The 14268-nt window shown below is 38.9% G+C and overlaps 1 protein-coding gene and 1 long non-coding RNA gene across 5 annotated transcripts in view; one reads left to right on the top strand and one right to left on the bottom strand.

Moving 5' to 3' along the window:
- On the bottom strand, positions 1–9459 carry LOC105679703 (uncharacterized). 2 transcript variants are annotated; one of them, XR_001101882.2, is made up of 9 exons: positions 8792–9454; positions 8139–8279; positions 7329–7653; positions 6914–7075; positions 6335–6784; positions 5539–6029; positions 4504–5017; positions 2870–3745; positions 1–2651 (listed from the first exon to the last, which is right to left on the bottom strand). It is a non-coding gene; the product is annotated as an uncharacterized lncRNA (long non-coding RNA). The 2 variants fall into 2 exon arrangements; XR_010891736.1 differs by lacking the exon at positions 1–2651 and having other exon boundaries at positions 2718–3745; positions 8792–9459.
- klar (klarsicht) overlaps positions 1–14268 on the top strand; it is a 40976-nt gene that overhangs the window by 1684 nt on the left and 25024 nt on the right. For all 3 annotated transcript variants that reach the window (XM_067361120.1, XM_067361121.1, XM_012379860.2), the window contains 6 exons: positions 104–268; positions 347–548; positions 636–760; positions 10727–10966; positions 12241–12504; positions 13803–14134. In XM_067361120.1, the coding sequence (XP_067217221.1) occupies positions 104–268; positions 347–548; positions 636–760; positions 10727–10966; positions 12241–12504; positions 13803–14134 (1328 nt within the window). The remainder of the gene's footprint in view (positions 1–103; positions 269–346; positions 549–635; positions 761–10726; positions 10967–12240; positions 12505–13802; positions 14135–14268) is intronic.

Below are 14268 nucleotides of genomic sequence, written 5' to 3'. Positions count from 1 at the left end.
TAAAATTTCATTATTTTATTATAATAACCAATTATGCATACATGTGGTATAAAAATATAAATGTTGGATAATATATTGAAACCTTTTTATGCAAATTTTTCAGGAAGCAAATGGTGAATTAACATGGGATGAAACAGATGTAGCAACACAGTCTTGGAATTTGAAGGAAGTCAGTAGCCAGTTTTCAGAGCTTTACTCGTGGTTAAGAATTCTTCAAGAATTGGTCTATTCTAAGGAAGAGAATATTTTAGACAAAAGTCTGCGTGCAGTACGTATCAATTTTACCCGAGATATATGACAAAGTTATTAGAATAATTTTGAAAATTAAATTGTTGCTATTAATTAGGCTCATATGGAGGAGCTACGACGCAAGGCATACAGACGCAAATTGTTTAACGAACAAGCGGAAAAGTTAATTTCTCGCGCTCCTACTTTAAAAGACGAAGTAGCATGGCGTGTAGATCACTTAAATGCAAAATGGGAACTAGTTGAGCAAATTATGGCGCCCATAGATCGACCTGTATCTAGTCAGCAAGATATAACAGCAGGTGATGAATCTTTTTTGCTTCTAAAAATATTCTACCTCGTTTACATAGCTTTTTGTAAATATATATGCAATAAATTTGTTCTAACAGATTTCGAACATGAAGTAAAATGTCTAAGAAAATGGTTACGAGAAATGGAATCGCGTCTTCAACCTCTGAGCTTCCACATCGATTGGACTCTGTCAGAATTAGAGGAAAAAGCAGTGGAGCACATGGTGAGTAATAGGTCTTGTTTTTTATTTGCATAGTTATTCATGGAAAGTTTTCCTAGGAATAGTTTCACGTAGAGTATTTTACTAACGATCAGTTGTTACTTTGTGTTTCTCGTTCCTCTTCATTGTGTTTTTCCGCAAAAAATTTTTTTGCACAAAAACTAATTATCAATTAAATAACTAATTATTGTAAAGAACTACTGCTCTAATAAGTATATCAAAATTAGTCTATAAACGGATAATAAAAGTTCAATAACAAGAATATTGTTGTGCAAACATTGTTTTACAAGCACAAATATTTTGAAAACTTTCCTTGAATAATTTTTGCAATACATGCATTTCTTTTTGCATGTATTTCCGTTTCTCTATTCTGAATTAATATGTTGGATCGTATTACATGGTAGGAGCGTAAATATATCGATAAGCTTGACGAAGCAGTCCGCACATTAACTGAGATTTAATTGTTAACGCCAAAGTTAGAATGCTAAGAAGCGGCACGTTTTGGTGGAATACGTGCTAAGAATAAAGCTGCGCGCGTTGGTCGAGCCACGTGCGTATCGGGTTGAATTCTCGCTACCTCAAACCGACGAACGCAATAGAGCTAACAGCGGATGTGATGGCGTACACGGTGAGGGTAGGGAGCGAACAGCCGGCACGGACCCACGTTTGTTGTTTTGTTCCGGGCTCCGATCTTTGCCGAAGGCTCGCGTTCGGACGCAAACGATGCGCTTCGTTGCGCGCTGGAGAGACCAGCTGCCTGCCGGCTGCACGAGCCAACAGAGTTGGCCGTTCCACGGTCGCTGCCGGTGGACGGGCACGTTAGAGCGAGCACGTTGATCCAAGATTCCCTTCCTTCCCTTTCTCTCTTCTTCCATCCTTCCCCTACGCTCATCTCTCCGGTCTCTTCGCATCTAATCCTCGCCGTCCGTTTGCCTCGTTCACATTCTTTTTCCCAGAGTATCGCTCTCTAAATTTAAATAGAAATTGGTGCGCGTCTCTCTTGTGTTCGATCTGCGATCGCGGCATCCCTTGGACGTAAAAGTCGGTGTGTAACGCGTGGCTTGGCATTCCGGCTTTTACAACCGGCACTCACGAGCCTCCACAAGCGCGCGTCCGTCCCCCTTCGTTTTCGAAACGCGGCAGGGGTTCCGCTCGAGAGGAACTACGACTGCGATCGCGAGATACGGTGGGTCAGTCAGACGAGCCTTCTTCTTTTTCCCCACGGCTTTTTCTTCCTCCAAGTCTAACCGGCCGCCGCAGCCGCCGCCGCTCGGACTCTCCCTTCTTCTTTCGCCTCCTACTCGTTTTTCCGTCCGTCCTCGTCTTACCGAGACATACCTCTCGGCAGCGCTCCGAGCTCGAACACTTCGCGCGGTCCATTCGATGTGGTTTCTCCGTCGCCGCCGCCGCCGTCGCCGCCAACTGCCGCGATCGAACCCTCGCATGACCCCGCGCGAGCAGCGTGGCGAAGGAGTCATTCATGCATCGTGACGAGTACGAGTGCGACGAAACGAGTGCCGCGAAGAAGCGGGGAACGAAGGCACGAAGCGTTTGAAGGAAACGCGCGTCTCGATCCGTCTCGTCCCGTCGGTCTGTGTCGGCTGTGAAAAAAAAAAAAAAGATGTGCTTTGTTACCGAAGCCCACGAGTGTCGTGATGCGGCTACGTGATGCCCGCTCGTTCCGACTGGTTCCTCTTTTTTTGTGGATAGCGCGTGCTATCGCCATGACATCCGTCTTTTGATACATCTCATTTATGTGCTGACGTACAACAGTGCGCCGCTCTTCTTCATTAACGCAGTGGATATGCATTTTGGTAAGGATTACTCGGTCAAAAGTTCACCGCTTCTGACTGCTTCAGTTTTGGAAACTTCTCTAAGGCTCAACTCTCGATATCTAGAATTGGATATTAATGAATGGATGAACGCTTCTCGCTGCCAGTTTAAACATGTATAACTATTCTAACGTGTATAACTATAAAAGAAGTGCGTCGTAATTTTAACATAAAGATAAAGGAATTTAGAACGTGAAAGTCGATGCTCCGAGTCGCGATCTGAAGAGAGATGCTATATTTTCTACTCAGCCAACTTGTTGCATTCATCTTAATAACTTACGTGCATTGTTGCTAACTGAAATCTGGTTCACTCGCCGATTTACGTCTCTTCGAAATTCTTATTCAAGTTAACAACTCGAGCCATTTTCGGTCGTTCGCAGTTCCCTATGCGTGACTGAGATTCATTGTGATATTTGTCCCGTTATTGTTACAACAAGGAGTACAATGAAACAATGAAACAATTACGATACATGCTGTCAGTCTAATCTGCATAATGCATCTCTGATATAATCGCGCTGATTTTTTTGGATGAAAATGTCATTGCATATTGGTAGCGTAAAGGGCTAAACTGTCGTATAAAAATTCCTCTGCATCGGTATTTTATGTTCAATAGTATTTCAGTTCTGAATGATATTCGTTAAAGTCGCAGTTAGAAAACAATATTTTCTGTCATCGTTGAAATAAGATTGTAAAAAGCGAAGAAGCCTCACAAGTTAATTACACATTTGTCACGTATGCACTATATCTCGGGCATATCGATCCTCGCTCGTACGCCGATTTCGCCATCATACTTCAATTTCAGTCCGTATTTTATTTATCCGCTTCATTTAGTCATCGACACTCCGGCATCGCGCCGCGCGGATGCTCCGTTGAACGACATTCGTGGATGTTGAAGTCGGTCGTTCGAGGTCAAGTGAGTTCACGTGGAATTGTCCGTATAAAGAGAAAGTAGATCTTTGCGGAATTTTATGGGCTCAGTTGTACGGAGTATCCGGTAATCAATTTTATCATCGTATCGCTGATCGTTTAATTAAATTTTTGTATCCAATTATCGCAGAAAAAAAGAGACTGCATTTCATCTTTTCGTTTATCTATTCGCACGTGCAATATATCATAAAACAAATAGTTGATTCGTCAGTTTACTTTGTTGTGTCACCTGAAAAAAAAAAAATTAAAGAAATATTAATCGATCTAACGATTAGGCAACGGTAATGATTAATCATTATGTGAAACGACCCGAATCGCTGTGATACAACAGTTGTGTGAACACCGGGAAAACGCGTAAGACCGGACAGTAGCCGTTTGGTTTTTGAACCAGTCGAGAGTATTTTTGGAAACGTACCGGCGCTCGTTATTCTACTTCGTGCTCGCGCGACATTAAATCGATTACCCTCCTTCTGAGAAAAAAAAATAATCTCGTATTAGGAAGCGCGATAGATAGATTCTTCGCGAGCGACTGGAACGAATCTTAAATAGATCGCTGGTGACGAGGGAAATCCAAGTCGCGGCGACAGTGTCTATTCTCGTTTTCTATTTCGCATAACATCGTAGACTGCGCGACACAATATTAATATTATAGTTCGTGTATTCGATTTTTTTTACCGACAAACGCAATTGTCTCACGTTTGATGTTTACATTTCGTTCGGTTTTACAAACATTTCTTATCAGAAATGTTTATCGTCGCTTGACATTTATCGGAAATGACGTTAAGATATCTAATGACTCGCGACGTTGAACTTGTGCGAGTTTATAAAGCACGTTATCTCCCTAACAATATGTCATCAAATTTGTTAATGCTCTACGATAGAATGATAAATTCGTGAATAAAGATAACGTCAGTTTAATTCAAAGTTCAAGTGAGCGATGCGCTTCACGAGTCCACTTATCCAGCGAAATGTAATTTGGTCACTTACATAGAGGCGAATAACTCGCGTTGCTCCGTTATCTCCGTTCTAATATTTACAAGACGCTCGCGCGAAACCGCAAGTCCAATCGTTGACAAAACCAACGTTATTCTACCGTGGCGTGCAGTGGGACAGCTGATAAAAACTCAGCGTTGAAAAATGAGGCGAGGACAGCTTGGATAACTTCTAGTGCATTTACGAGCGGCAGGTCCTGTGAATTTATTCGTGCGCGTACAGAATTGCATCTGCAATTTAAATGTTGCATTAAAATTCAATCTTTAAATCATATCGAATTAAAAATGAGATTAAATTGCGTTTGCGCTGAGCATCGTCCAACAAGCCGCGCTAAGCATCGTCAACAAGCCGCGTTCAGATGACTCTTACATGACTGTATATATCCTTTTATACGGGGACTATAATCATCCCTGAAATATGCATCGCGCACGCGATGCATGATCGCGCGAGGATACGCGATGGAAACCCGCGGTGCTGTTGTTCTTGCGTCACCATCACGCGCGGCGCACTGTAAGTGAAAGGGAATAGAAAATTTTTGCTAGTGGATATTTTTTTTTTATAGTGCACCATGAATGTGAGATTTACGATTATGCGGTGCATACCGTTGCGACGCGAAAATCAGTATGTGCGTTTGTACCGCACCGTTTGATTGTTACTTCGAACGAGATTGCTTAACGTGGCATTGGCTGTTGCAAATCATTGCAATATTCTCTCCTCGCGTAATGTGCGTATTCTACTTTATCCGAGCAAAAATTGTGTTGATGACTTAACTCGCGAACGGTTTCACAAGTTAAAAATCGGGGTTTGAAATTAGAAATGGTATTTTACATAAACTTTACTGAGAAAATCGATATAAATAATATACTCGAAAGTCGGAGGAAACCTCATGATATATCGGAGTGCGTTTGAAATAACAGCTTTGATGGCTGCATAAAAAAGGGAAGTCTTATAGCGGCGGTTGTTTCGTGTTGAAAAGAATTGCAAATGACATGGTACAGGACGTTTTATAGAGCACTAAAAGAAACTTACGAATCACGATGAATAGAAGCCATGAGCAGCGAATTTTATACAGCACGAACAAGGAAAGGCTTGCCTCGAATTAGAAACATTTAAGCAGAAGCCCTATCGAGCGAACCGTTTTTCACTGCAGACCATCGTACTGGCCATAATCGAAAAGTTAATGTTACCGCGCTGTCGGAAAGTTGACGCGCTTTTTTTATCATAACTCGTTATAGAGTCGTTTCGCCTTTGCATGTGTGCGTGCGCTGACTCACTCGGTTGGCGTCACCCGTTAACTAGGAACATTGATGCGGCCACCATTTCCGAGTTCAATAGAACTTACAGTGTATCCTTTAAGCTGCGAAGGTCTCTCCAGACACGCAAAAACGTCTTGACGTATTACACACGTTCGAATTATATTTTTATACGTTGAACTACAATCACAATAAATCAAATTTTTTTTTAATATGCCGCGGTAGTAGCGTAGTAGCGTAGTTAATTTCGTTCTGGGATTACCGCGCCTGAAAAAGATACCATAATAAGTTAACGAAGCGTAATAAAGGAAGAGAATATCGATATAATGCGTATAATGAAAGTAAAGAGGATGTACACAGCAAAAAACGTAATGTGTAATAGAAGTGATTAAAATTTGCAAACTGTAGTAAGAATACAGTTGCATAAAAAAAATTAATATAAAAGAAATGCAAGATTTTGCTACGATAAAATAATACTGATTTCATTAGAGTGATACAAATGTGAAATCAAGATCATTTTTTGACAAGCTTAATGCGCATGTTTATCGTGAAATGTTACGTGGGAGGCTTACCGCAAAATTACATACGTCGCAGCGGCTGTGTACGCAATTACCTTCGGTGTCTTGGATTCTTAGATAGCGTTCGTACGTCTCGCTGATCACGGAAGTAAAAATCGCTTAGTGAACGCACTAAGTGCCGGTGGTCTTTAGCCTCGCAACCGATTACCACGTTTTGCCTGCCATTTAACCTTCTACGTTTCCCACTGTGACCTCAAATAATATACCGCAGCGTGTCTTGACATCGTTTTTAAAGAATAAACGCAAGACTACACAGAGATGAAGAAATTAGTATCGGTGGAGTATACACTTTCTCTTTCCCACACAAAATAGAAACTTGATCCTATCTCATGAATCGAAAGAGATTGGACGAAAGAGTCCTTTTTTTTATAGGACATTAACTGCTCTAATGAGCGTTGCCTCGCTTCGAATCGACGAAGATACATTGCGATCGTAAAACGGCAACTAAAAAAATAATTTTTTCGTCAACATGGCGAAAATTTATTCGGAGACATTGGCACAAAAGAAAATGAGTTGCATCAAAATTTTACACGGCAAGACACGACAGTAATGACAAATTAACTTTCTCCATACCAGTGGCAGTAGACAGTCTTACTCATCGTACAGAGCGTGTCGATAAATCATGATTTGATTGTATGCCGAAAGAGATTTCTCGATAGATCGTTCAACCTGGATTGAAAGAAGCGGCATAATAACAGCACTCTTCATTAACTTCGTCGGAAGTATATGAGGCACCTTCAACAAAAGAATATTCTTTAATGAATAAACATATTTTTAACATGTAGACTAAAATGATTGATTGCAATAATAGTCTATTTTTAAAGAGAATTTTTTGAAGTTCTTATATGTATAATAATTTTTTAATCATAATCACGCGAATTGTTTGATTCTTGAAAGGAATAGATGTTAACTTCAAATATTAGAATTAATAGCAAAAGTGTTTAAATTGTCTTAGAAAAAATATCTTATAAATTTTGAAAAGCCATACATTTTTGTAAAATTTTCACGATACATATTGGTAAACAACGCATTTTGATGTCCTCATTTAACTGAGACATCCTGTAGAGAACGTGCTGTGGGATGATCTATTCTTCGAAACAATTTAAGCGATCCAGCAGCCGGTCTTCAAATTGCTCGGAGGTACTGCCGCGCCCAGAAAGTTATCGGCTCTCGTTCATCTCAGATCAATCTCAATTCTGCGGTGATATCGCGCGTCCTGATTTTTCGCCAGTCATGATTCCACCTCGTTACGCGTTTTCCATCGATTTAAATCGATACGCCGAGAATGCGAATGGTTTGCGAACAGTCATGCTCTGAAAACCCAAATGCATGCTTACGCAATGCTGAAGTTCTAAATGTTACAAGCTGGCAATATTTTGACAAGCGCAATCTTGCGTTGAATATACGTAGAGTGCATTAGATAATGGAACATATCCGCTCTGACACTCTTAATATAATCTAATAGGGGCTTTTACTCTCTATTATTCAAGATATCAACGTTGAATTAAAACGTTAAATTAAAACGTAAAATTCCGGCGGAATTTTATTTTCCGTTTCATTACTTAGAAAGTCAATTACGTTTTGTTTCGTCTAATAATAATTGTTAATTTTATAGTGTGAGATAATATCAGGTTCGTTGAATTATTCAATACGCAACCGCTGTAAACTTATCTACTTTTACTATCGCCGCAAGTTCTCGCGTGATTCAACGTGCCGTTTCACTCGTCGTTGTCGACCGACATAAGGACACATTATCACCATCATGTGATAGAATGATAGACACGTCTGGGATACTCACATTGCATGTCTTTGAGAACCCGCATCCTTTATGATATCGTCATACATTACGTTCGCCGTGCGACTTACTTCCTGTTGTTTCACGTAACATTTCCTACGATGTCATTGCCACAAAAATAGCAGTGTTTCACTTCTTGTTAAACTGAAAGGAAAAGTGTGATTGTTGCATAAATTTTTCAATGTATTAAATTTTTTAAATTGCAGTTGTTAATATCGCAATATATAATGTCAAGGTTATTGCCCTAACAAGACTTTCAATCTATGAGATAGTGATGTTCTGACAAGTATGGTAGAAACCAGTTGAAGAGCGGAGAGCTGGAAAAACCAGAAAGACGCTTTTAATTTTCATTTAAGAAGAACATCTTTAAGCTATTTTATTTCTAATCAAATAATGGAAAATGATTTTCTCTTCATATATAATTTTACTTCAAACAAATTTTTCATTCTTTGCACATTTTTTATTTCTCAATCAACAGATTTTTAATATTTTGGTTATAATTTACAAGAGTTTTTATTTCTTTCCCAGATAGTTAAAGTTGCATATTCTACAATTTTTATCCAAAAATTCTTATTATAACTAACGAATATGCAAATGTAAATTGTTTAAAGAAGAAAAGTCGATATAATAGAAGGAATTTTATAATTGGAATATACCGGATTATTATTCTGTGGCGTGAAAGTACATCAAGGTGTTCTTTCTATTCTGTCACTGAATGTCAATAACATCGGTAATCAGCATCCGTGAACTACCACCGATGCAGCTTCTCTCCCGTCTCATGTTCCATGCGGCAGCTTGACATCGCGCAGCTGCATTTCGCTATGGATTCAACTATAAATTACATACTACCTAAGGATAAGGTTAGGTTTGGCTACAGTCGTGTTTTTCTCCTTAAACACGCACAGCCAATTCATTTTACGATTCCTTAATATCTGTCGCTAAACTTTCCCATGCAAGCCGAAGTGCTCGCTGCTGGAGTAACGCACCGATAGATTTTACTGTTTTATTGTAGCACATTTTGTTCACGACCACCCTATTTGCTTCTTATCAGATTCCACGCATGCAGTCGTATATTATATGCTCGGTATGTTGAGACTAGTATCCGCTGTGTAGATTGAAAGCTACAAAAAGGCAGCCTTCACAGGATATCACGTTTTTCTCATATTCCTTCGTAATAATGAAATGAGATTGTTAATAATAGCTGTTTTCCAGGAAGGAACATAAGTGGACTTCTAGAACGGTTCTCGTAATCCGATTTCATATTGAAGATTATCTCGAATGCAATTTGAAATTTGTAATTGCGATTTAAGGCGAAGATGGCATTTTAAAACTATAATAAGACAATTTTTAATATAAAATCGAAATATCGAAACTTGTAAAAACTTGATTTCTGTTCCTAAAAAGCATCCATTTTTTTCTGGAGATAAAATTGGACAATTTGCGGTGTTGGACAATTCTAGACAAGTTAGGGTACGCGCATCTAGATATTCACGCATCATGACTATATTTAAAATAATTTCAAACTTTCTACTAACCGTTGAAAACTACATAAATATCTAGACATGATATACCGACTCTGAGTTATTCAAAATTGGTGCAACTTCATACGCTAAAGGCATTCCTGCACGTCGATATATAAATTGCTAGTAAGAAAGACGCATTTTACGATATTAGTCATGATTTAGCGTTATCTATTAACTAGCGGTAACTGATGTATGAAATGCTTCTACGAATAAAGTTATCCAAGCTGACCAAGCTTGATTCATACGCACTTCATATCCTGTCGAAGAGATATTCGCACTTTCAATGGCCGATTTCGCGTTGCCGTTGCATTGCTCCTTTTGTTCGAATGAGATATTGACAATGAAGGTGGTATGAGATGAAAAAAAGAGTACTAGGAACTGTACAAGAAGCATGCTGCGTGAAAGCAAACTGCGATATTGCGCGCAGAAACGGCAATCGTATCGTGCTGTGAGATAGAAGTAGAACAATCACACATAATCATATGCAATCTATCAGAGAAAGTGGGCTAATATGGGCCACATAGAGTGATATCCAACACCTTTGTTTCTCGCCAAGATTGAGAATCTTGTTCTAAGGAAACGCGAACAGGCGGGACATGCATTACGAGAGAACTCACGACTTAGTGGCTTGGACTACTTCGCGGAAGGATTTTAGACGGTTCTTTTGTACACGCGCATTTAACCTTTACGTTCTGGTTGGCGTGTGCAGTGTCAGTTAATATTTGCGCGATACATGCTTCTAAGCTGCATTTACTTTCTTCCGACTCGATCTTGCGCGGAATATCATGAACCTGCTTATTAATCGCTCAGTCTTGTTGAGTCGTTGAATTCAAGTATAGCGACATATTATGTTTCAGATATATATATATATATATATATATATCTGAAACATAACTATATATATATATAGATATATATACATGTCTTGTATGCAGAGTAGTTACATTTTCTAATAGTTGTAAATACAGATTTATACTGATCATTTAATCTATTTTGTTTGTATCTTTTGTTTTTTTTATTGTTTTTCTCTCTTTTAAAGATAGTAAATAATTGTGTGATATATTTCAGGTACTCCAACGAGATATAGAGGCGCACGGGCGTATCGTCAGTTCAGTTGTCAAATTAGGAGATAAAGTTTTTACGCAACAACAGCAACAGCAACAAGGACAGGAACAGCAAAAAGAGCAGCAATCTGCGCAGCCTTTACGGATAGTAAGATCATTAGAACGGCGTTGGCATCTTCTATTTTTACGCGCCTTGGAATGGCAGTGTCACATTGAAACCCTCGTATCTCACATAAGAAATAAGGTAAATTCAAGTCTTCTATTATCTATTTTACAAAAATTATCTTTCGTTCTTATTTGATAAAAAGAATTGAATGATTATGACATAATTATAAATATAAACTAATATATTAAAATTTTAAAGAGATCATTATTACTTATTTTAATATTTAAAAAAATTTAGAAACAAATTATTGATTTTTATTTGGCAATATTATTCGAATTTAAGATATTAATTATTACTCTTATCTTGTTGTTTCAAATTTTTGTTAGCATTTCTTGTGTAATTGAACTCAAACTTGTGAGAATTGCATCAGTCAATGTTAACCGATGAGAATAAGCTGAGGAGCGCCGTCAGAAAATAAAGAGTGGACAAGTATTAGTAAATGGCTAGTGATTGCAATTGATGGAGATGCTCCTCAATTGATGAGCATTAAAGATAGTATAGTATATTTAACAGGCGCGGCTGTACGATTGTGTATTCGACGCTCGGATAGAAAGAAAGGTTTTTGATGACACGAATATATTTTAAATGAATCTCACTGCGGAAGTAAGGGCTCTTCTTTGCATGACTAATTTTTTTTTCATTAAATTTAGTGATTTATAAGAAATAAAATTAAGAAATAAGATAAAAAAGAATATCTACGTTTTAGAAAATTTTGAATATAATTAAATGAGATTGAATTTAAAACAATTTGACGAATTTGTAATAGCTTATAAAAAATATAAAATAAATTATTTAACATACAAGATTTATTCAAAGAGAAAGATTATAACGTATAAAGAGAGAGTGTGTTATATAAAGAGAGAGAGAAGACAATTCTCATATTATTCGAGTTCTACACATGTATAATAGTATGCGTAGGCGTACTTTTCTTACCTGCTACGCTCTTATCCCCTCTCTTGCTCTGCCCTTTACCTGTTTGAACCTGCGAAGGATCTTAAAAGCTTTGTTGCACGAGACCCGTCTGAAGTATTTTTCGTTGAGGATATAAGAATTAGCATTTGGAGAGAATATTTTAGTAAAGCGTACGTTGTTCAACCGAACTCTATCTCATCAATTTGAAACCGTGTGTTCTTGTGACGCAGTTATACTGTGTGATAGTAAGCGATATCTTTATTAATACAAGATAAGTGACGGTTTCCGTGCAACACAGCAGCGTGTACTGTTCGATGTTTTCGGACGATAGTGAGTTACAGATATTGCGTCAATAGTAGAGATTTGTTGTAGAAATCAATCGCGGTTACTATTGCCTCCACGATAGCAATTATCGAGTAAAAGGGACTTGGATGTTTCAGAATACCGTGCCTTATAGCTGTAGTAGCGACAGCGACGAGGAACCAGTCACGAAACAGCCTCGTCTCAGCCGCGGACGATCGCGTGGCTCTGGAACGGAATCGCCGGGACAGTCCGCTCGCTCGACGCGTACCGAACGCGCAAAGCGTGTTGCCGGACGTTCGAGATCCGAGTACTGTAATCATCCAGTCTCCGCGAGGAGTGATCCGTCCGACAGCGACGCCTCTTCCGAGAATCGATCCATCAGCGAGGGATCATACTTCGAGGTATGTAAATTCCGCCGATTATGAACCTCCTCTCACTCAGAGGTTTGCTCATTTTGATTTAACGACGCCACGATCGAACCGAGCGTTCCACAAGCTTTGCACGAAATCCATTTATTTGTGAATTGAAACGCTTCCTATCGGCGCTCTGTCGTGACCACAAACGAAGAGAACCGCGTCGAAACGAGGAATATTAAGACTCTTACGATAAAATATGAATCACGCGAGTATCACAAACAATATTTATTTTTCAATTGAATATGGAATAATCTAGTGAAAGATAAGATTGACTCGATCTGGTAATCAGTATAAATAATGTTATGTATAAATTTAGACTAACCGAGTTACATTCAAGTTTTTGCACTGTTTCTTATGAAATATTCTGCACAAAAATCGAAAAACATTTTTTATATATTTCACGAAAAATTACTGACTGCAGAAAATGTAGTTGTTCTATAACTGCTTTGTTCCTCATTCCGCTGTCGCGAAACGACTATTATGAGTCATTGACCTGATTTTCGCGCGCACCACGATTAACGCGTAGAAATATTAGCTCTACTCTCTGAGAGTACTGCAGACGTTCTTTTGATGCGAACGATTTGACGAGCGCAATTTACTTTAATTATTATCGTTATATATTATTGATGGAAATTTTTGTTTAATCGACCGAAGTACATGAGAGTTGCGAATCGTGCTTCCTCTCTAAAATCTCGCAATTACACGAGTTAAACCAAGTCATCTTGGTCTTAACAAAAGATAAGAGCCACTTAGCTTACTACCGCCTCACGTTGCGTGGGCTAGAGAAGAGCGTGCATCCGAATGTGTTAAGTAGACAAAGTCCCGCATAGAAGACCGTGAAGAACAACATTCTTTAAAACGAACCGAGCACGTACACAGAAGATTTTACAGCAGTAGACAGTGGATTCTGATAAAAAGTATCGGCTGACTTTGTAACAAAAACCACAGTATTCGTGTCGGAGATATTGCGGAATATCTTCGAAAGTAGTATCTCTTAAAATTGTAGGTATTGACGCTTGTTTCATTTTATCTTTAATTTCAATATACTGATGTTGTGTAATAATTCAAAATTCAAATTTATTTAGATATAATATAAAGATATTTTGCTATTTTTCGATACTCCTGAATAAAACAATGCAAATCAGAAAGGCAATCGTATAAATAGATTGCCTGATAATGTAAGCGCTTATCGTACAAGAAGCTTTTGATAATCAAATGTATGAAGATACAGCATGCGTACGACGTTTGCAATAATGGCACCGATACTTTCCACGGCGATGTAGGATGAATTGTGTCAGCTTTGTGTGATGGGCGCAAGGTCCGACGAACCGGTAAAAAGGGAAGCCACTAGTTCCATTACGTCTATCTTGGGGGATCGAGGGGAGGAAGGTGACGTCGAGGAAAGCGGAGTGAGCGACAACGAGCAACACGACATGCCGCCTACACCGGACACCGTGCCGATAACGACGTCGACGGCGGCTATGCAGGAGACGTGCGACGAAATTGACGCGGCGAGCACCGTGCAAATCGAAAATACAGAAAAATCGAATAACGATCTGCGGATGAGCGAGCTTGTAAAACGCGGAACAACGGAGGAGGCTGCGTCCTTCAACACGTGAGTCACATTCTCTTCTATTGTTTTCTCCTCTATTTCGCAAAATCGACTTGTGATTGTAGGTTGATTGCACGTCATTTCCTTAATTGTTGGGTTTCCTCATGTATCTAACGACATGTCTAACGAGTTTTTTT

The sequence above is a fragment of the Linepithema humile genome, chromosome 1 (genome assembly GCF_040581485.1).
Source record: "Linepithema humile isolate Giens D197 chromosome 1, Lhum_UNIL_v1.0, whole genome shotgun sequence".
Lineage (NCBI taxonomy): Eukaryota > Metazoa > Arthropoda > Insecta > Hymenoptera > Formicidae > Linepithema > Linepithema humile.
This window is presented reverse-complemented; position numbering and strand designations above follow the sequence as displayed.